Source organism: Hibiscus syriacus, unplaced genomic scaffold, assembly GCF_006381635.1.
Source record: "Hibiscus syriacus cultivar Baekdansim isolate YM2019G1 unplaced genomic scaffold, ASM638163v2 tig00111877_pilon, whole genome shotgun sequence".
NCBI lineage: Eukaryota > Viridiplantae > Streptophyta > Magnoliopsida > Malvales > Malvaceae > Hibiscus > Hibiscus syriacus.
In genome coordinates this window covers 1,047,758-1,069,515 of record NW_024063208.1, presented here as the reverse complement: position 1 = coordinate 1,069,515, position 21,758 = coordinate 1,047,758, and the positions used below count along the sequence as shown (strand labels likewise).

Sequence of the window (21,758 nt, the reverse complement as noted above, 5' to 3'; positions counted from 1 at the left end):
GTATCGATGCACCTTTATCAGCATCGATGCATCATGTTATGGGAAGCCTTTTGAGTAGAAAAATAATCCCCAAACGACTCCAAAACATCCCCAACGGATATATACAACATCAAACACATTCCAAGCTATAAATACAAGCTAAGGACACTTGAAGAAGCAAGAGAACAACTATCCAAGCAATCAATCATAAGAGAAGAAGTTTTTCATTCTTATTTTCATTCTCTCTTGTAAATATTGTTCTTGTGAGCTAAATTCTTATAAACACCTACCTTTGAGAGGTTTATTTGTTTACTTCTTTTATCCTTTTGTAAAGGGGAAAGGTTCTAGCTTATCCCTTGTAAAAGCTAAGGAAAGGTTCTAGTTTAGCCCGGAAAAACTAGGGAGATTGTAAGGTTACTCTTTATCCTCAAAAGAAAGAATAAATTAGTGAATTTGTTGGAAAATCCTTGGTGAGGAGCTAAGGTAGTGGACGTAGACTTTGATTGAGAAAGTCGAACCACTATAAATCGCTGTGCAATTCTCTATCTTTCAATCTCCTTACTCCCTAAACATAAAACCGTTCCGACCCCTCTTTACAAACCGTTCCGGTTGTCGATTCGAGCTTCCGAAAATCCTAACATAATCGATTGATGGAATCGGCCAAGAGGGGGTGAATTGGAAATTAAAATTTTGGTGGAAGCTTTTGCAGAAAATTGAAAAGATTTGCACAGCGATTTAGAGTGGTTCGACTTTCTCAACCAAAATCTACGTCCACTAACTTAGCTATCCACACTAAGGATTTTCCAACAAATTCACTAATTTGTTCTTTCTTTTGAGGCCAAAGAGATAACCCAACTCCCTCAAGAATATACCACAATTCTTGTGAACACTCTTTCTCAAAGAGAAGATTACAAATTTGCAAACTTACAAGGAAATCCTCACAAGGTAGATTGTTTGCACAATTCTAGAACAAAGAAAAGAACACACAAAAACAAATACAATTGAGTACAAGTAGTGTTCTTGAATGCAAAATGTTCAAATGATTCTAAACTTGTTTCTTGATTCTTGAGAACACACAAAAAAGAACACTCTTTCTCTCTTAACTCTTGATTCTTGTTATTTCTTCTTGTTGATAAATGGCTTCTAAACTTGTTTAAATACTCCTTCAAATGATTCTAAACGTTAGGGATGCTTAGTGGAGTCAATAAAGCCGTTTAAGAGTGAAAACAATTAATAAAATCAGTTGGGAGAGTCAGTGCATCGATGCATACACAAGGTGCATCGGTGCATCAAGTGTAAAATTCAAATATTTTGACCGTTGGACCCTTAGTGCATCGGTGCATCGATGCATGAAGTGCATTCGATGTTTCAAAATAGCCTGAGTGCATCGATGCATGACTTGTGCATCGATGCATAAAATGCATTCGATGTTTTCATAAAACCCTCAGTGCATCGATGCATGGTATGTGCATCGATGCATAAAATGCATTCGATGTTCAATTTATTCATTGGTGCATCGATGCATGGATTGGTGCATCGGTGCATCCCTTTGAAAAATTGATTTTAGGCTTGATTTTGGTTCAAAATACTTTGTAAAAATTGTTTCAAAAATATATTAAGTATAAAACACAATTTTATACATTTAGTAAGGTTTGAAATTGATCTTGAAAGACTTTGAGTAATAATTTGATATTCGATTAATTGAATCGAATATACTTATAAAATTCTTTGTAAAATCTTAAAATTCATTTATACTTAGTTTGTTATATCGAAACATCAAAATGTTTTCAACAAACACCCTAAAAGCTAAGTAATACATAAATAATATATATAATAAGACTAGGATCCAATAACATAATGTAAAACTAAAATGTTTTACATCTTTTTAGGATCGTTGGATGAGAAAAAAAATCAAAGGTTGAGATTAACAGTGGGAAATGAGAAGATATTCACTGGAAAAAAATAAGTTAATCTCAACCTTCGATTTCCCCTCATCTAACGATCCTATAAGGGTGTAAAACTTTTAGTAGGTGTAAGTGGATCTTAACCCTATATAATATATTAATTATTTAATAATTTTGGTTAATTAATCGATTTCAAACTGAATTAACCAATAATCGAAATTTTAAAAAAACTATTAACTGTTAACCTATCGTACCCAAAATTAACCGATCGATTAACCAAAAAGAATTCGGTTCAATCGATTAATTCATTTTTAACCGAATTATGAACTTCCCTAGGATGATAGGATAATAAGTTTAGTTCTCTAAACTTTACACATTACATCATTTGATCCTAATTTTAAATAATTCTATAATTTAACCCTTTATATTTAAAATTTATACAAATTTAGTCTTTCTTGTTCTCCAAGAAATGTTAGATTATTTTCTTGTTGTTTATGATTGATCCCAATATCTTATAGAGTGTTGAATTCTATCAACAAGAATCTTTCCTATAGAATCCAATTTTCGTTGTACACCTATATGATATAATCTTTCATATTTTATTGATTCGTTTGAAATATGGAGTGTAAGTTGTATTGATCGTCAATCAATTTCATCTCCTAATCACATGTTTTGTTACACTTGTAAGGATGAAAGCTAAGCTTGTTCAACCATATAACTGGCTAATATTCATTTACGGAAGCTTTATTTTATCAATAATTTGTTATTTTTATGATATAATACAATTATTCATATATATTTTTTATTTGATTGACTCGCTTGATTTGATAATATCACAAAAAATATTAAATTGTGGTGTCTTTAAATAAAAAGAGTTAAGTTTACTATTATTTTTAAATTAGGACCAAATTTGTAGAATAAATAAGTTTTATGGATTAAAATTATTACTATACCATATTGCATTAAATTTTCTTTTTAATTTTAACGACATATTAATTTGTTTATAATAATCTTATAAAATAATGAATTAATATTTTATATAAAATTTAGAAATAAAATTAGAAATTAATTATTTTCATTAACATATCGCATCGTAAAATAATTTAATAACTCATCTATTAGTCTATAATTAATAGATGACACATGTGATTAAAGTATAATAAACAAACGTTAGAGTACAATGTTATTAATTTTGAGGTCGTGAGATCGAATTTCATGGAGGACATTTCATAATTTGAAAGTCTCCTATGAAAACTGTTTTCAACCTAATGTTGGAATAACCTCCTATCTTACCTCCCCTTACCCCATTACATATGAAAACAAGGGACAACCATTTTGAGTGCTTGTAATAGTAATAAAATAAAATAAAAAGTGATCGATACTGTAATTTACACATAAAACGACAACTTATATACTTTTTGCCTGATCCAATTCGAAAACTCTACCGAAGAAAAAATATTATCCTAGAAACTATTTCACAGTCCCCTCCGGTCATTCCGCCGCTACAGCCGCCCACCGCCACTGCCACCGCCACCGCTACCGCTACGGCTACGGCTACGGCTACCATTACACAAAATCAAATTGGCCTATTCTCTTCAATTCCCCATTATACTCTCATAATTTATCCTAATTTTGTCCAGTAAATGAAATTCTAGAGTTAGGGTTTTGGGGACTCAATGAGGAAAAGAAAGAAGAGCAACATGGATGATTCCGAGGGCACGGTATCGAAATCAGTGAACGAGACGGTGAACGGGTCACATCAGTTCACGATCAAGGGTTACTCCTTGGCGAAAGGGATGGGTCCCGGAAAATGTATTGCCGGCGATATTTTTACCGTCGGAGGTTACGATTGGGCTGTTTGCTTTTACCCCGATGGTAAGAATCCGGAGGATACCGCGATGTATGTTTCGGTTTTTATTGCTTTGGCTAGTGAAGGTACCGATGTTCGAGCACTTTTTGAGCTCACCCTTGTGGACCAGAGTGGGAAAGGGAAGCATAAGGTTCATAGCCACTTTGATCGAGCATTGGAGAGTGGGCCTTATGCGTTGAAGTACAGAGGAAGCATGTGGTAACAGTTTTGAATTTGGAACTCAGGGTTTGGTTCATAATTTTATGTTTTCTTTTAATTATTTATTTGTTTGTTTCAGAAAGAATTTGATAATTTGTGGAGTTAATTGTTGTTTTTGTTTCTGTTATAGTTATTAGATTTATATACATAAGCAAATTTTGATGGAAAATGGGTGCTGAACTTGAGGTTTGTGTGATATGACATTGTTTATATGCTTTTGTTTGATGAATAGGTAAATGTGGGTTTGGTTTTAGGACTAGTAGCCTGCAGGTCGAATTTAATTACACTTAATTTGAGGATCCAAGCATTAGATTAAAATTTACATAAACTGTCTAAGAAATATCAATCTCGTTTAATATGAAAACAAGAAAATGGGGGTGGTTCTAGGGGCACTGACGTGTAACTCGGATGTTTTAGATGAAATGATATGTAAGTTCCTTTTGGTTCAAAAATGTCCATTGGTTCGTCAAAATATGTGCATGTAATTTCCATGATCATCAAGATCAAAGTTTGTTATGTATATTGTCGTATTCGTCCCATGAGATGTTAACATTTCATGGCAAAAATATTGGGATCCATGTCTTGTCTTATTTTAACAAAGCGTTGATTTTATGTTCTTTCCTCCATGCATTCAGGGGTTACAAGCGTTTTTTCAGAAGAACAACCTTAGAAGCTTCTGACTATATAAAGGATGATTGCATAATCATGAACTGCACTGTTGTAGTAGTCAGAACTCGCATTGAGGGGCTGAAACAGTGTTCTATTCATGTACCACCATCAGACATGGGTCAGAACCTTAAGGCTTTGTTAGAATCTGAGATTGGTTGCGATTTAATTTTTCAGGTTGGTGACGAGGCATTTAAGGCACATAAGTTGATCCTTGCTGCTCGCTCACCTGTTTTTTGAGCACAGTTTTTTGGGCTTGTAGGGGATCCTAACATGGATAAAGTAGTTGTGAAAGACGTTGAGCCTTCTGTCTTCAAGGTTATGCTTCTTTTTTACTTTGTTTAGGATTTTGAATAATGAAACTAGAATTTATCATGTTGTATAATCAAACCCCTGACAGGAATAATACTGAGTATATGATTCTTCTTGAATCTTGACTCACTGAATTAGTAGTAGAAGTATGATCCAATTTGTAGTAATACATTTGCCTTGCCTAGAGGCAATGATTCAAGCATACGTTTTAGTTCTATAGATACGCTATTTTCATTTATTGGCTAATTTATTCTTGTTCTCACTTCTCACAGGCAGTGCTCTTGTTTATTTATACCGACAAGCTTTCGGATATTCAGGAGATTACAGGCCCCTTGACTACATGTATGTCTACTAACATGATGCAGCATATTTTGTCTGCTGCTGATCTGTACAATTTAGATAGGCTCAAAGTGTTGTGTGAGGCAAAATTGTCTGAAGAACTCAATGCTGACACAGTGGCAACAACCCTTGCACTTGCCGAGCAGTACCGTTGTGCACAGCTTAAGGCCGTATGTTTGAAATTTGCTGCCACTTCAGCAAACCTGGGAGGTGCGTGTTTGTAAACACTACCGGTGCATATTCCAGGTTATGTGAACTTGGTTCCTACTGTTTGCTCTTCTGAGGTCTTTTGATGTCTCCCCATGCATATCTAACTCCTGGAAGATGCTTATATGTCTACCAAACCCTCTTGAAGGTTAAGGCCTAAGGGATATATAATCGAATAACCTTCAAGAGGGTTTGGCACTAGATTTTTTTTTTTTGATCGGCACAAACTTGCTTATTTCTGTTGAAAAGTTGTACTTTTATATTATAATATAATCTAACATATTGCTGTGTTTGGCAGTGGTGTGACATAAACTAATGTATTCTTCCAAATGTTTTGCAGAGGAAATGCAATCAGAAGGGTTCCGGCACTTGGAGGAATCTTGCCCGACTCTGTTGTCGGAGCTGTTGAAAGCCTCTGCATCTGTCGAGGAGTGCTCTAGTCTGCCATCAAGAAAGAAGAGGAGTGGCAGCAGTCTCTATGGAATGGATCTAGCAGCAGAAGCTCCCATGGAAGAACCGAAGAATCCTAATGAAAGGCGTGTTCGGAGGTGATGAACACAAATGGTAAGCGTGTTTGAAGTATTGCCAAGACAATCCATATTTTTCAAAGGAGTGCTTTTTTAACAAAACCCTAATGATGTATTACATGTCAATATTAGTTTTAACTTGCATTTTTTTCCTTCTAGATCCGACTTCGTCCCGTCCTAAGCTCGAATTATGTCCATATACTCGTCGATTATGAGTATTTGAGATGAATTTCTAAGAAAAATGAAAATTTGGAGGAGAAATACAGAATTTCATTAGAACAATAATTATGAAATAATGCTAATACACTTGTATATGTATAGAATCAGGCCAGATAAAAGCACCCATAGCAAACCTTCTCTTGTAATCCAAATCACCAGCAGCAACCCATATTCAGCCAAGAGCCTATCGAGTTTCCACTCTGGCATGTCCAAGTAATCCTTCATAGTGTACCTTGGATAATGAAGTGGCATCTGAAAGAAGCTAACTCCATTCACTTGTTGCTTCTCACTCTCCATCCCCAAATCAGATCTCAATATTTCTCATTTTCAAGCTTTGAAGCTTATATCAATGGCGAAGACTATATGTTCCAGGGTATCATGAGAATTGGTTGGTGCACCTTCTTGTCTCCCTATGGTGCAGTGATGAGCTGTGCGTGTGTACAAATGGCAATGCTTTTGCGTGTGTATTGTTTTTCTTAGAGGTGAGGATTGCATGAATAGTCCCCCCGTGCATTCATGGATGCTTATGAAACCATGCCATTCCCATGGATTTCTTTGCAGTTTGCATATTTTGAACCATGGGTTAACTGGTTTAATCATCGATGAAAAATGGGTTGTCGTTTGTGTTCTTTGTCTCTTTAATGGCACGAAACGTAAAATGTTAACCATCTAATCTTAGACGTTGTCACATGCAAAAGCAATTAAGATAAAGACATTGCTTTATTACGGTTATTATTGCGACCCATCAAATGATCGTAATTAGCCTAGAAGTGTCCTAAGAACACCCAAAATCCCTAATCGAGGAAAGCAAGTTCCAAGTTAGGGTTATTCCCAAACTCTTCATTTTTCTTAATATGTTGTTCTAAACAAGACTTGGTTTATTAGAATTTCCAATCTCATAATAAGGTTGGATTTGAGAGGGATAAATTTGACTTAAAAAAAAAACAAATTCCGGTCATTTCAAGTGTGATATTGTTATTTTGAGTTTAGATTATTCGAGTTTTTCAAGTCAAGTTATTACTTTTTTTTTTGTTACTTCGAATTATTTGATCAAATTATTTTTTAATTTTGATCATTTTTAAAATAAATTGAAATATTTATAGGTAAGATATGATTATTTAATTTAGATTAATTAGAGATGATAATATGTTGGGTTGAATTAGGGTTTTGACTGATCTAACTCGAGAAATATATTTTCTATCTGAATTTGATTTCACTTGAGAAGCATATTTCCTTCATTGGACTTGAGTTAATAAAAAAAACATATCTTTTTTCTCGATCAATTTGATCCCATGTTTTCTTCATCTAAATCTGACTCAATACATATAGTTATTTTTATTCGTGAAATGAGGACTTAGTAGGAAAAACTATAGAGAGAGGAATGTTATATAATTATATTTAAATTTGTAGACGAATTTTTTTTTTGTTTGATTCAAGTTAGGCTTTGAAAATTTTATCCTAAATTTAAACTTGAATTCATTATTTATAAAATTTGATTTGATCTGAGCTGATACTTAATTTAAAAATAATAATTTTAATAAATTTGATTGAACCAAAATTTGTAGAATACAAGTTAAATTATCATCAATGATTAAGTGATGAAAAATCAACCCGACTGACCCATTAATGGGACGAGTTACGTGTGCTTTGCTAGTCCAATAGTTGAGGGCCCAACATGTTCCCAATGCAATCACATGTGATCCAATAGACATCAATTATTTGACTCTTGAGGTAGGCCAATGTCAAACAATGATTGGGCTTCATTTCTCCATCACATGATATATTGTGCCCAATGATAAGCCCATCAATTTCAACCACATGATCGTGGGAGGGGCCCCAATCGGAATCATTAAACTTCTCTCATCTTAAAACACAATATCAACATCATTAGAGATTTTGGGTCACGCAATAGTTTCATGCATAAATGCGGCCCTAAAACATGTGGTTTAAGCTAATGGACGGTCCAAAAATGTTTTCGGCCTTTACGGGTCCGTACCCCTTAGGCTTGAAAATTAATAGTTTCTAATTTTAATTATTTTTGAGATATTTCTACCGATAGACTTGTTTTTGGGTTAGTTACGAGTCTTATTCAATAGACCCCATTTTTGTAATTTAAATTTGGGTTTATTAAATCTCACAAGTTCGACTTATATAGGTAAAGTTTTAACAAGTAACATTATATATAGGATAATTGTTTATTACATAAATACAATTTAAACATATAAGATATTGTATTGAAAATACTATCAAATATACTTAATTGATGATTCGACATGTACGCATTATTATTTAGATGGTATAAGATATATCGTATCATCATTTTAAGTAACATGATACATATTATTTTATTATTTTGAGTGATGAGTTATATGTCATGTCATCAATTTAGATAATATGATATGTGTCATATCATCAATTAAACGCATATAAAATTATCGTATTAACAATACATATTTATCATTAGTTAATTAATAATTTTTATTCAACGTAATTATTTTGATAAAATACTCTAAAAAGGGTAAAGATAAACTAACATTTCTACAAATGTTTGAGATTAATTTTATTCTTATGCATTCTTTTTAAAATATATAAAATATGAAATAGAGAAGTATTTATTAGAATGAAAAGACAACATACATTGTAATAATTATGTACCGATTAGGATTGACCTCTCTGCGTGATTTGACTTGTGAGCTAAATATGGGCAAACCACGAATCGTGCACAACCTAAAGCTAAAAAGAATCGTATTTACATAAAGTGGGATCGTACCATTACCTATACTACTTTTCTTCTTGTTACATTGAGATGACATTTTATCGACAATAATTTTTTCTTATTTCAACCCAAAAATTGAAAAGAAAAGTCTCCAAAGTTTGTACCAACAATGCATCAAGGTAGTATTCGTTTTAGGGTTTCAAAAGACATCAGCTTCGTACACGTATCTCTTTATATTGCTATTTTTTTTTTGATTTGATGTTCCTACTACATGTAATTTGAAGAAGATGTTGTATCTTTCGATTGTCTTCTTAAACACATCAATTAATCATTATATTTTTCAATCAACACTTTAAAAAACACGTATAAAGTCCAACAAATAAATTCTTCAATACCTTAAATAAGTCAATCTATTTTCTAACACATTATCTAAGAATTTTTTTGTCATGCTTTTGTTTTAAACTAATAAAATAATTTATACATGATTAAAATAACGAATGATTAATTTATCTAGTAAAATGAGACCAAATTTTTTAAATAAATCAAAAATTAATTTAATATCATATATAAATTCAACAAACTAAATTAGAATGTTGCTCTCACAATAAATTTCGAAAAAACCATTAATCGATATCAAATGACTGTGTCAGGAGACTTTTCAACAAAGCCACCTTCTATATCGACGCGTGGAAAATCGCAATGATTAGGAGTGAAGCTACGTCGGACACGTGTCAAAATTAAAATGAAACACGCCATCAAGCACGAGCGCTATGTAACTTCACAATCAGGAAGGGAGAAGGAAAAAAGAGGTAACGTTCCAGAAACTTCCTCTTCAACTACTGGCTAGAAAACGCTGAGGAATCTACCGGCTCATGTTACGCCACGTGGATTTCGATCCCAGCGTGCGGCTAGAAAACGCTGAGGAATCTACCGGCTCATGTTACGCCACGTGGATTTCGATCCCAGCGTGCTCGTCTTACGTGGCACATCTCGTTCACTTGCAAATGATACGACCCCCCGCTTCTTCTTATTCGTCCCAAAATTTGGGCTTTAAAACGAACCTAAAACACTCTGAAGTCTGAATAAATAAAATAAAATAAAAAATATATATAAAAATTGGTTCTTTTCCTTTCTCCGTTGGGAGATGAATGGAGAAGGAAAAGAAATCATGGAGGTGAAAATGGAGGAAGTAGTTAACAAAGAGCGCGTGGTTTTCATGTGGGGATATTTGCCCGGAGCATTGCCTCAAAGGACACCGCTTTTATCGCCGACTGTCGCGCGGATTCCGGCTTCCGGCGGTTGCTCTTGGATCGACGTATGCGGTGGCGGTTGCGGATTCGCCATCGCCATTCTCCGGTTGCTTTTCTTTACAAATCTCTAAACTTCTCTTCTGCCTTTTTTTTAATTTCTCTTGATTATGAAATCGGTTTTTTTTCTCCTATATGATAAATTTTATTCTTAATACGGCTTTTATTTTTATGATGTGTAATTTTGGTTGAGTTGGTGGAGTTTTGAATTAGTACATTTTGATCTGTTTGGTCACCGAGAAAATGTAGGTGAAGCAGAGGAAGAGAAATTTCCAATTTTCTCCGTTGTCTTTGTTTTGTTTTCCTTTGAAGTCAACTCAGTTAGAAGCTATCGATATTGAGTTCATTCCAGCTCTTTGTTTTACTGAGTTTTTGACTTGGTACATTTTGATCTGTTTGGTTGGAGAGAAAATGTAGAGAAGTAGAGGAAGAGAAATTTAAAAACTTTCACTGTTTTTGTTTTGTTTTTGTTTACCTCGAAGTTAACTAAATTGAGTTAAGCTAGCGATATTGAGTTCACTTGAGCTCTTTGTTTGACTGTGTTTTAATTACAATTCTGTCTCTCTGCTTTACATTAGAAAAAGACGGCTTTCAAATTTCATGTTGTTAATAGACAAAATGGAGCAGTGAATCGAACTTCTTTTTCTTTTTAATAGTGTTTTTAGCTGTATTTTGGCAAGTACAAAGAAAAATTGTATGCATTACTCCGGTTACTAATGGTGCTTTTGTTTAAAACTTTAGATTCAGGGAAGCTAATCACATGGGGTTCAACAGATGATTTAGGTCAAAGCTACGTCACATCCGGGAAGCATGGGGTATTTAATTGCACTATATGTTCCCTCTTATTTCTTTTTTCCTTTTTGTTGGGGTCATATTTGTTTAGCCTTAGCATATTAAAATTTACATTCCCTTTTTATGTAATTTGCGTGTTCCAGGAAATTCTAGAGCCATTTCCACTTCCAACTGAAGCTTCCATAGTGAAAGCAGCAGCTGGCTGGGCTCACTGTGCTGCAGTTACAGGTAATACTGAGACTTCCGTACTTTGTTACTCTCACTCACTTGGTTTACTCTGTGATACTTGGACTCGGGTGTGTGTCATATAGGAGTATTGTACAAAAAAATTGTTTTTTATTTTGTGTCAGACATGGGATAATTGTGTATGATAGATGTTTCACCTGTTTAGTCAAATATGACTTTATTTTTTAGGACTTTAACTAGTAGAACTAGGAAGTAGTTGGAGCCTTGGTAAGTGACTAAACTGATAAGTCAATTCAATTTCTTATTAACAGAGAATGCAGAAGTTTATACATGGGGGTGGAAAGAGTGTATTCCCTCAGGGAAGGTATTTGGTGATTCACCCATGGGTACAAGCTTCGAGAAGGATGCATTTGAAAGACAGAACACGTTTTTGGAGGAGCAAGGTAAACATCTTTTGGGTTAAGATAACAGATTTTGATATATGATCTTGTTGGTATACTCATTTTATGAAGGGTGAGATCCTTGAAGCGAGCCTTCGTTCTCAAGGCTCAAAATCAAGTGGTGGGACATTTTCTGCTGCTGATAGTAAAGGAGGAGGAGAGGAAACTACAAAAAGAAGAAGAATATCATCAGCAAAACATTCTGCTGAAAGCTCATCATATGGTGATGAAACTCTCTCGGCATTGCCTTGTCTAGTAACTTTGAATCCAGGAGTAAGGATTGCAACTGTAGCTGCCGGTGGGCGCCACACTTTAGCATTATCAGGTAGTTGCCCAGCCCATTGGACAAATCAGTGAAATGAGTCTAGATTGGTTATATGATATTTCAAGCTGTAAATGGTTTCTTTTTATGAAGAAAGTTACTGGATGAATCCTAATTTTCCCCGAGTTTCAGATGTTGGGCAGGTCTGGGGTTGGGGCTATGGAGGCGAGGGGCAGCTTGGTTTGGGTTCCAGGGTACGAATGGTATCCTCACCTCATCCTGTACCTTGTATTGAGCTCCCTTCTTTTGGGAGATATAGAGCTTCTGCCCTTTCTCGAGGTAGCTTGAGTTCAGAGATGCAGAGTTTTAGAGTTCCTGGAAGTTACGTAAAGGGGATTGCCTGTGGGGGGAGACACAGTGTGGTAATCACAGGTATGCCTTTTATCATTCTCTTGTTGAACTGGCTAAATTGCCATGAAAATTTGAACTAGTTATAAAAAGCTATTGTATATGGTTACACTTGCTGGAGAAGAAGTTATTCTGAATTCTGATGTAGTCTAGAAGTTGAAATGAGATAAGCCAATAAATTGAACAAAAATTCATTAATTTAATAAAGGTTTAGAGTGATTAATCGAACAGATATGGCTCATCTTGGAATACATGGTTGGAGGCAAATTGATAACTTTGGAATTAAACCATCTCTTGTACAATCATAGATCCATTGATATGCAATATATCCATGAAAATGGGTGAAGAACTGAAGTTGCGATATTAGTAAACCTTAGGATGATTAATGATTCATCAGAATGTTGCATGACATGAGAAGCTCGACTTGTTGGATGTCTGGGTTTTAATGTATATCTTTATTTAATTGTTCATCTCAAATTAGATTGATACCATTATCACATTAAGCAATATGGTGCCTTAACAGATGCTGGAGCACTACTTACTTTTGGATGGGGACTCTATGGACAGGTAAGATGCCGTATTCATAATTCAATTGTAACATTCTAGCATTGAATAGTTTGGCGCAGTTCTGTTAAAGAATATATTCTCAAATTAGATTGATACCATTATCACATTAAGCAATATGGTGCCTTAACAGATGCTGGAGCACTACTTACTTTTGGATGGGGACTCTATGGACAGGTAAGATGCCGTATTCATAATTCAATTGTAACATTCTAGCATTGAATAGTTTGGCGCAGTTCTGTTAAAAGAATATATTCTCTCAAGTTTCCCCAAGGCTTAGCACTGTATTATTTTTTACTTGAGTTGGTCATTCATCAATCATCACATGACCAAAAAAATCCCCCAACTGAGGAGGTACCAGGAATAAAAAACTAACAGATGCTCTTGTGTTCCATCATCAAAGCAGATTATGGTGCTAATCTTTATCAGCACTGTCCTTTTCCTATGTGAGATTCTAATCATATCATAGTTTAGGTGTCAATTATATCAACAGTAATATATTGAAACCATTCCCACCTATCTGTTCCCCCTTGGATTTATTTTTTCTTAAGTTTATTAGCTTAACAATAATCACCTACGTCTATTGTAATTCTATTATCTCCCCCCCTGCCCCCCGGTCTATTTGCCTAAAAGTGATCTTCTATTATGGATGGATGTGCTTCACTTGAAGCAGACGTTGCTCCTTTTCTTCTGTTAATGATACTTAATTAATTGTATATTCAAAAGCTTGAGAAAGGTTAACTGATTATGGCCTTCATTCATTCAAACATAGTCCGCTTCTTCAACTGGCATGTTCAGTGTTTCAATCTTTCTATCCATCCCTGACAGTGATTGGAATTTCTCAAATTAACTATTCTTCAGGATCGGTATGTAGGTAAAGTAGAAACTGGTGGAGAAAAAAGCTCAGTAAACTTGAAGATGAAGTTCAATCTAATAAGGGATAATCTTCTCAATTCCTTTTCCTATATTCATCTCTCCTCTGCTAGATAAAATGGTTATTCTGTCCTCAAGTGTTGTGATTTAGGAGTTAATTTTTTATTATTGTTTTTTCAAGTGCGGGCAAGGAAATACAGATGATGAACTAAGCCCAGCTTGTGTATCTTCCTTACTGGGCATTAGGATAAACTCGGTTGCTGCAGGACTCTGGCACACAGTTTGCGTGTCAGCTGATGGTGATGTGTATGCGTTCGGTGGGAATCAGTTCGGGCAGTTGGGAACCGGAGGTGATCAGGCCGAGGTATGCACTGTGTTTCAATTCTTTGAATTCCATATTTTCCTCCAGTGATCTTTTTTCCCGACCGCAAGAAAGTTTCTGCACTAGTCTTATTGTTTGAATTTCAAAATCAGACTCTCCCAAGGCTCTTGGATGATCCGAGTTTGGAAAATACGCATGTAAAATTTGTCTCGTGTGGGGCTCGACACAGTGCTGTACTCACAGGTATGCTGGCCATGCATTTTTGGAATTCTTCGCTGTTTCATTTTTTGCCTGCCTGTTGACTCTGTTTTGGTTGCTTGAAGAGGACAGCAAAGTATTCTGCTGGGGATGGAAAAAGTATGGCCAGGTATCATGCTCACTCTGTTCAGTGATCAAACTAGCTGGCAGCTCGATTTTATAACACTATCCTTCGATATCAAATCAATTTTCTTTTAAATCTGTATTTTAGGGAATAATCCTAGAGATTTTACGCACTCGTTAGTGCTTCAAAGTAGGATAATCGGTAGTTTTGCATCTTCCCTTCTGTTACGCGTTGTTGCGGTCTCAAACTAAAATCCTAAGTTGGTGTCTGAAACAGCTCGGCCTCGGTGACGTGATTGATCGCAATATCCCTTCTCAAGTTATCATAGACACTTGCAGCCCGAAAAGCATCGCATGCGGATGGTGGCATACCTTGCTTCTAGCGGAGTCACCCACCTGAGTACCTTGACCCAGGTCTCGGAACAGTTTTGTTATGTTAGCATTCTTTCAAGTCGATGCATTATCTAAGTTTTTTTTTTTATAGAAGTTGTCTCATTAAAAACTCCCTTCATATTCGTCCACATACTAAGAAGTATGTTAAAGAACATTGGAAGGAAGAAAAGAGTACCTCATAGTTTATTAATAATAGTATCGAATACATATGGATACACGAAATATTCTCAAATGGAGAAATACACCATTACAACAAACCAGAAACACCTAAATCTCTCACTTCCTCAACCAGAAAATCCCATCGACAAGTATCTTTTTCTAATTTACACCTACAACGCAAAAGAACAAAACACAAAAGAAAACCAACACCTGCAATCATTAAACTAAATCAAAGACCCAATTGAAGAAACGAGATTTAATGAGTATAGACTTTTTCAGGGACCCAAGAATTTGGTTTGAAGGAAGGCCCAATTTCACGCACCATGCTTTTGAATGAGTTAGTACCGACCTTCAACTCTAACGACTCGTCAATTTTCAAATTTTCCTTTGTGAGTTTTTGAATTTTCGCCTGATTAAAAGATGATGGTGATTGATAGCTTTCGTCGATTGCTAATAAATTACCCCACTTGTCTGCAATGTTTTTGAAAGTATCACAATTCCAAGCGTGAAAAAGGAACTCCCTCGCAAACTAATAATATACTAAACTTTCTGACCAGGCTTCAATTCTGGAGAACCACTTAGCGAGAGTTTGTGATTCATCATTCTTCACACTTCTCAAGGAAGAAGAGTCTTCAAAAATCATAAGTACTGCATTTTCAACATCTCTCATTAATGAGAAACCAATGAGTCCATTGGCTTGCATTTGACTAGCGAGATTACCGATTTTGATAAAGTCTTTGCACCAACCCACTAGATATTTACTCAACACGTGGAATTTATCCTCGTCCATAACACCTTCAACTTCATTATGATTATTCCTCGAAACAACTTTCATCCCCGATTTGTGGTGAATAGTTGTAGAGGTCTTTCTCCAAAAAGAATGTCGAGGTTTAAATTTAGCTAAAGAAACACTAATTTTGCTTCCGTCAATATAGAAGCCATTCATTTCTGAGATTACTTTCCTTGCTTCTTCGATTTTTGCAAAACTAATGAACCCAAAATGAACCCCTTTTTAATTTCTTTTGTTAGGAATGAAATCATCAATAATCGGACCGTGGGTGCAAAAAAAGAGATCCAAACATCTTCCAATGGATCTTCCCTAGTAAATTTTCGATAAATAACGTGTAACAACCACTTCTGTACCCATTACGGATTTTCGATTTCCACCAATTGTGAAACTCGATTTTCCTCCTCCTTGCTTCTTCAGACGACTTTTCATCAAAATACCCCTTCGTATGCATTTTTCCACTTGATCTCGACTTAACCTTACCCCTTCTATCTCCATCGCTCAACGACTGCTTTCGACTACCACCATTAACAATTTCTTTCTCAACAGGTGTATCCCGTCAGTCACGGCCCTCGGCGAGTTTTTGGAGACGTTATGCATGTTCCGATTCTTTCAGGGCTGAGGTTCACCATGACTAGGACGACTTTCACAATCGAGATGTAAAATATAAGTAGGCCCATTGTATATATTTGTAGCTTTCATACATATATATATATATATATATATATATATATATATATATATATATATATATATTTAAAATTCAAACTATACTATCATTAATTGTTTATGTAATGTTATTTCCTCATATATGAGGAGTTTCTCCAGGGTGATTTCTCATTTCACTACCAGAAACCTACCTATGTTGAAGCAGATTTAGTAAACACTTTATCCGATGATGGCTCGGACAGCAACCGGTGACCACCATCAAGTTTCACTTCCCCGGAAACCAAACAGGATTTTCAGTCAGGCAAGTAGAGATATATTAAAATTACGAAGATAAATGACTATGGTTAAAAGGAGTTTAGGGTTTGCGTTTGATAAATATGGAACATTTTATGTACGAGTTGAAGTGATTTTTTTATTTATTTAAATTCACTTAAGTAAATATAAGATATATAAGTTTAAACTTCGTTATTTTAGAGATTGAATTTTAATTTAATTAATTTTATTTGTTAATGTGCTAATAGAAAATATGATAATCATATTTAAATGTATTTGTAGCTTTTTTAAGGAAAGTCTATGTCTGGTATGACGTAATTTCTTTTTATCTCTTTAAAATGAAACGGAAGATTCCATTGTTAACGTGTATATGATAAATGATAACACATTAAATAATTAAAAAGTATAAAATATGACAAGATTTCATGGATTGTCAAATTATTTAGTTAACTGAAATAAGACTTTTAAAACTCCACCAAGCTTGAAAGCTACTAGGATAGATTGAATTTTCTAATTTCATATTTTCATATATTAAACGAAAAAAAAAATCTTAATATATATGTATACTGAGAAATTTATTTATATCATCATATTCTATGGATAATATTCCATAATTGGAAATAATTTCTTTTTAACTCAATCCACATCCTTTAATATCAATTGGACACATTTCACCATGAGTCACTATCTTATTAATAAATTTACATCGAGTAACTATATTTCAGAAAGTTACAATCAAGTCACTTAATTAATTAAAATTATAACAATAAGGCCATTGTGTTGTTAAATTTGAAACAGACGTTAACTTTTTGTTTTCATGAGTATTATATCGAGCTGTTCAATTTAATGAATATTTTATAACATTTAAAAAATATTAATTAATTTATAACTTTTAAAAATTTAATAATTAAAATGATCGTTGAGATATAATTTAGTAACTTCTTATGTACTTTATTCCTAAACGTTTAGGAAATTTTCTTAACCTTAATGATACAGGTATTTACAAATATACCCTCGGGATTCAACACATTTAAAAACACAAACGTATCCTCTTCAATTCAATCATCACAAACAAAAATGGCGGTAACGTTTAAGCTCCTTTCAACAGCGCTTCTTCTTATAACGTGCGCTGCCGGCTTAACGCTCGCCGTCAACCGCTGTCCGGACTGCGGTCCCACCGCCTTCCCTTACCCTCTCTCGACCGGTCCCACCTGCGGCGACCAGAACTACAAAATCCGCTGCGACGCGGGCTCACTGATCTTCGACACTCTCATTAATTCCTATCCAATCACGTCCATTGATCCTTTGAATCAACGGATAGTGATTCAGCCGGCGAGTCTCGTGCCGAACACGTGCATCACGACCGACCTCCCCTTCAATGGCGTGCAGCTCAACAGCAGCTTGCCTTTCAACATCACCAGCGGAAACACCATTATGCTCTTGAACTGTACGGATTCTATACTCCGTTCTCCGTTGGACTGTTCCGCTACGGGATTGTGCCACGTGTACGTCAACGAGACTTCGAAAGCTATGGCTTGTGAGGCGGCGCCGATCTGTTGTACGTTTAAAGCCGGCGGGAGTGCGACGGCGTACGCCATTCGGGCGAGGGAAACCGGGTGTAGGGCTTACACTAGCTTCGTTAACTTGAAAACGAATTTGCCGGTGAATCAGTGGCCTGAACCGGGGATGGAATTCCAGTGGGTTTCGCCGCCTGAACCAATATGCGGTACCCAAGTGGACTGTGATGAGAACTCCACTTGTGGACCCGACCCGAATTCAAATGGGATCCGGAGGTGTTTATGCAATTCCGGGATGTATTGGGATCCGATTAAAGGGGTTTGCGCTGCGAGTGGGTTTGGTTTAATTTGATTGGACTATTATGGATTCAACTGGACAGTTCAATTTTATTGAAAAATTACGAAACCTAAATTAAACAATGAAAATGCTCTAACAAAAACATCAAAAATATTTTTTTTTATCGATTTTAACAATTTATTTAAATTTCGGATACAGTCGATTTTAATAATATCACTATATCATTAAATTTGAAACAAACATAAATTTTTTGTTTATATTTTGATCCCTCAATTATGAATAAGTTTACATCTTGGTTACTTTATTTTAATTGCGAGTTAACTTTTAGGTTGCTTTTGATTTAAGTTATTTTTTATAACAATTTGTTTCAAATTTTAAATCAAATTTAAGTCATCATATTTGAGTTTATATCAAATCTCAAATCAAATTAATCATTCGAATAATTAGGTTCAAACCTAGTGATTTAATGCATGATACAAGGAGAAGTTTAAGCCTTTGAATCAATCACTTCCAAAACTATCAATTGGCATAAATCGGTAACATAACAAAAAAGCTATCCAGGAACCAGGAATTCAACTAAAATAAATAAAATAAACAGAACACAAGTCATGCAGGAACATAAACTTGAAAGAAAATAAAACGGGGAAAACGGCCAAAATCTGAACTTTCAGACAGTTGAATGCCACTGTTGACAATGTTAGAGAGAACACGCTAAACCCCATGAAGATGATAATCTTTCTAGTTTGTTCTTGGGGTCGCCCACTCAACTTGAAGGATGAGATTGTCGTAACCATATCCATTCAGCTTGTTAATAGCTCTCTGGGCGTCCCCTCTGTTCACAAAGTTCACGAAACCAAACCCTCTACTTGTGCCCGTCTTTTGATCCATTGCAGCATACACATGAGTCACGACACCGAATGGTCAGAACAGTTCATGCAAGTCGGGCTCCCGGGTGTCCTCAGATAAGTTGGTTACCCTCACAGAGTTTCCATCGTTCCTACGTCTCATCTGATCGAGTGGTTCTCTCTGCACCAGCTCTCATGCTTGGTGGGACGTAGGCTCCCTTTCCAGCTCCGGGAGCAGCCACAGAGGCCTCGGACACTGCAGGTTTCTCGACAAAGGTTTCAACTGGAGCTGCAAGATCCTTGTAAGGACATTTGGAAGTCCAGTGATCACCTTTTTTTGCCACATGTACAGCACACTATAAGCACAGGACCTCCTTTGCTGAGCTGAGCCAAGCTGTCCCCTGCAACCTTCATTTCTTCCTGTTTGGTACCTGTAAACAATTCGATATTCCAAAGGTTTTTAAATCCAAAAACCAAAAAAGGGATAAAGACCCAAATTTTTGCAAGTTCTTGTTTCATAATCATAGATACAAACAAACTCGCAGATTTTAGAAAACAAATGTTTCTCGGATGTTGTTAATGGCCTTGGAATGAAATCAATAACTTGTCACAATTCAACAATCAAAGATGCAAATGCAATCGGCTGCCCCATGACCATTCCACATTAAATTACAGTCATTTGAAATACAAAACCGAAAACGAAATATACAAGCATTAATTTTAAACAAAGAACCAAGTAATTGAACAAAAACACGGGTGAAATTTTAGCGACGAATGTAGTTAATGGCTCAAAAGTGAAAAATGCAGAGTTCCATTTCACTGTGTAGAAAGGCCATGAACAATTGCAATCGGTGGCTTACTGACCATTCACACAAATCAACAGCCACAACGGCCAATATGTAACTGGCTAATTAACCAACATAACAAAACGATTCAAATCAAGCTCGTTTTAACCGCTGCTTTTACAAATTGCTAGCAATGTTCTCGAAAGTTGCCTATACAGAAAAAGAAGACAATTGACTGAAAATGAATAAGACGACTGCACTGGAACTCGAGATCTATCATTGTTATTCCATATAAAGATGAAATCCTGCATTACATTATCCAATAAGATCACAATTCTGGTTTTTGATTCTTCAAGGATGATAATTGCTCAACGCCAATCTAACAAAATTGTTCCATAAAGTTAAATCACAATTTTCTTTGGCCAATTAATATCCAAATGCAATATAAAAGCAATCAAATCCAAATAGAAGAAACTTAACAACACTCAAATAAAATAATATTCACCAAAAATCAATCCAAAACAGAAGAATTTTAATAATTATTAGATCCAAATAGAAGATATTTAACAATAATCAAACCCGGATATGAGAAATTTGGCAACAATCAATCATAATAGTCTAACACTTCAAACATTATATATTCAATTTAATCAAATCTAAAATAAACCACACAAAACCAATAAAATTTGATGAAAAGAGTAATTAGAATCGAACCAGGGGCTCTAGGCCGTTCGAGAAGGATCTCTTCAGTTGAAACCATTGTGAGACGACTCCCAACATCTTCACGCACCGCATCGCCGAACTTCTCCCAATTCCTCCTCTCCAACGCCTGTTTACTCAAACGGGCCTTCGCCAGCTTCCGGACTTGGGTCGTCGTCGTTATTTTGAACTTATTACCTTCTTCGTTGAACTTGTATTCGATCACCTTTTTGATCCCGTTTTCATCCTGGCCGATAACTTCCTTGGGTAGTAACAAGAAGTCCAGATCGTCGTCTTCCTCTAGCTCTCCCTAACGGAGCTTGTAGGTTCGTTTTTGTCGATCGCCATAATTAGGGTTTCGCGGGATCTTAGAGGGAGGAGCGGAGGCTATTTAGATTAGACGAGTAGATGCGAGGGCTTTTGATACTTTTAGATGCATGTTACGACGTCGTTGCTTTCCTCTCATAATTGTGGGTACACAATTTTTTAGGTTAATTATTTTCATTTGGATAAATTTTGTATTAACCAAGTAAGCTGAGAAATTACTACATTATTACAATGAATAATGGCTCGCCTGTAAAAATATATTATACAGAGTCCAATATTTACAGGTTTTCTCTATATTATACAATCTAATTAATAGTTCGAACCTTTTTTTTTAATCGTCGAAAATTCATCTCTGACCAAACTACGATATAAGTTTTAAAGGAAGACTTACTGCGAGACAACTTTAGCACTAACAACACTTAAATCTTGAACCTTCAAAAAAAAAAATCTTAAAAATCTTACACATAATTGACTTATTGCCACTCGAGAAACTATATTTCTCATCCTTTGACTTGCCTTTATCACGAATTCTCTCATCACTACCCTCGGCTTTCAGCATTGCCTTGGAAGTCTTGCTCTTATTGACTCCAAATT

General features: G+C 35.3%; 2 protein-coding genes and 2 pseudogenes across 2 annotated transcripts; 3 read left to right on the top strand and 1 right to left on the bottom strand.

Annotated features, from left to right (window-relative positions):
• The first annotated feature begins 3,334 nt into the window (after window positions 1-3,334).
• LOC120172680 lies at window positions 3,335-6,168 on the top strand (annotated as a pseudogene).
• Window positions 6,169-10,010: 3,842 nt separating this feature from the next.
• On the top strand, window positions 10,011-15,022 carry LOC120172684 (ultraviolet-B receptor UVR8-like). The gene is made up of 11 exons (XM_039180088.1): window positions 10,011-10,287; window positions 10,981-11,059; window positions 11,180-11,264; window positions 11,534-11,665; window positions 11,751-11,987; window positions 12,117-12,356; window positions 12,856-12,899; window positions 13,951-14,133; window positions 14,244-14,334; window positions 14,415-14,458; window positions 14,690-15,022. The coding sequence occupies exons 1-11, from the start codon at window positions 10,082-10,084 to the stop codon at window positions 14,810-14,812; spliced, it is 1,464 nt and encodes a 487-aa protein (XP_039036019.1). The 5' UTR covers window positions 10,011-10,081; the 3' UTR covers window positions 14,813-15,022.
• Window positions 15,023-17,770: 2,748 nt separating this feature from the next.
• LOC120172750 (wall-associated receptor kinase-like 20) lies at window positions 17,771-18,562 on the top strand. Its single transcript, XM_039180137.1, has one exon. It carries the CDS (start codon window positions 17,771-17,773, stop codon window positions 18,560-18,562), a length of 792 nt encoding a protein of 263 aa, XP_039036068.1.
• Window positions 18,563-19,064: 502 nt separating this feature from the next.
• Window positions 19,065-21,200, bottom strand: LOC120172683 (annotated as a pseudogene).
• Window positions 21,201-21,758: the final 558 nt, after the last annotated feature.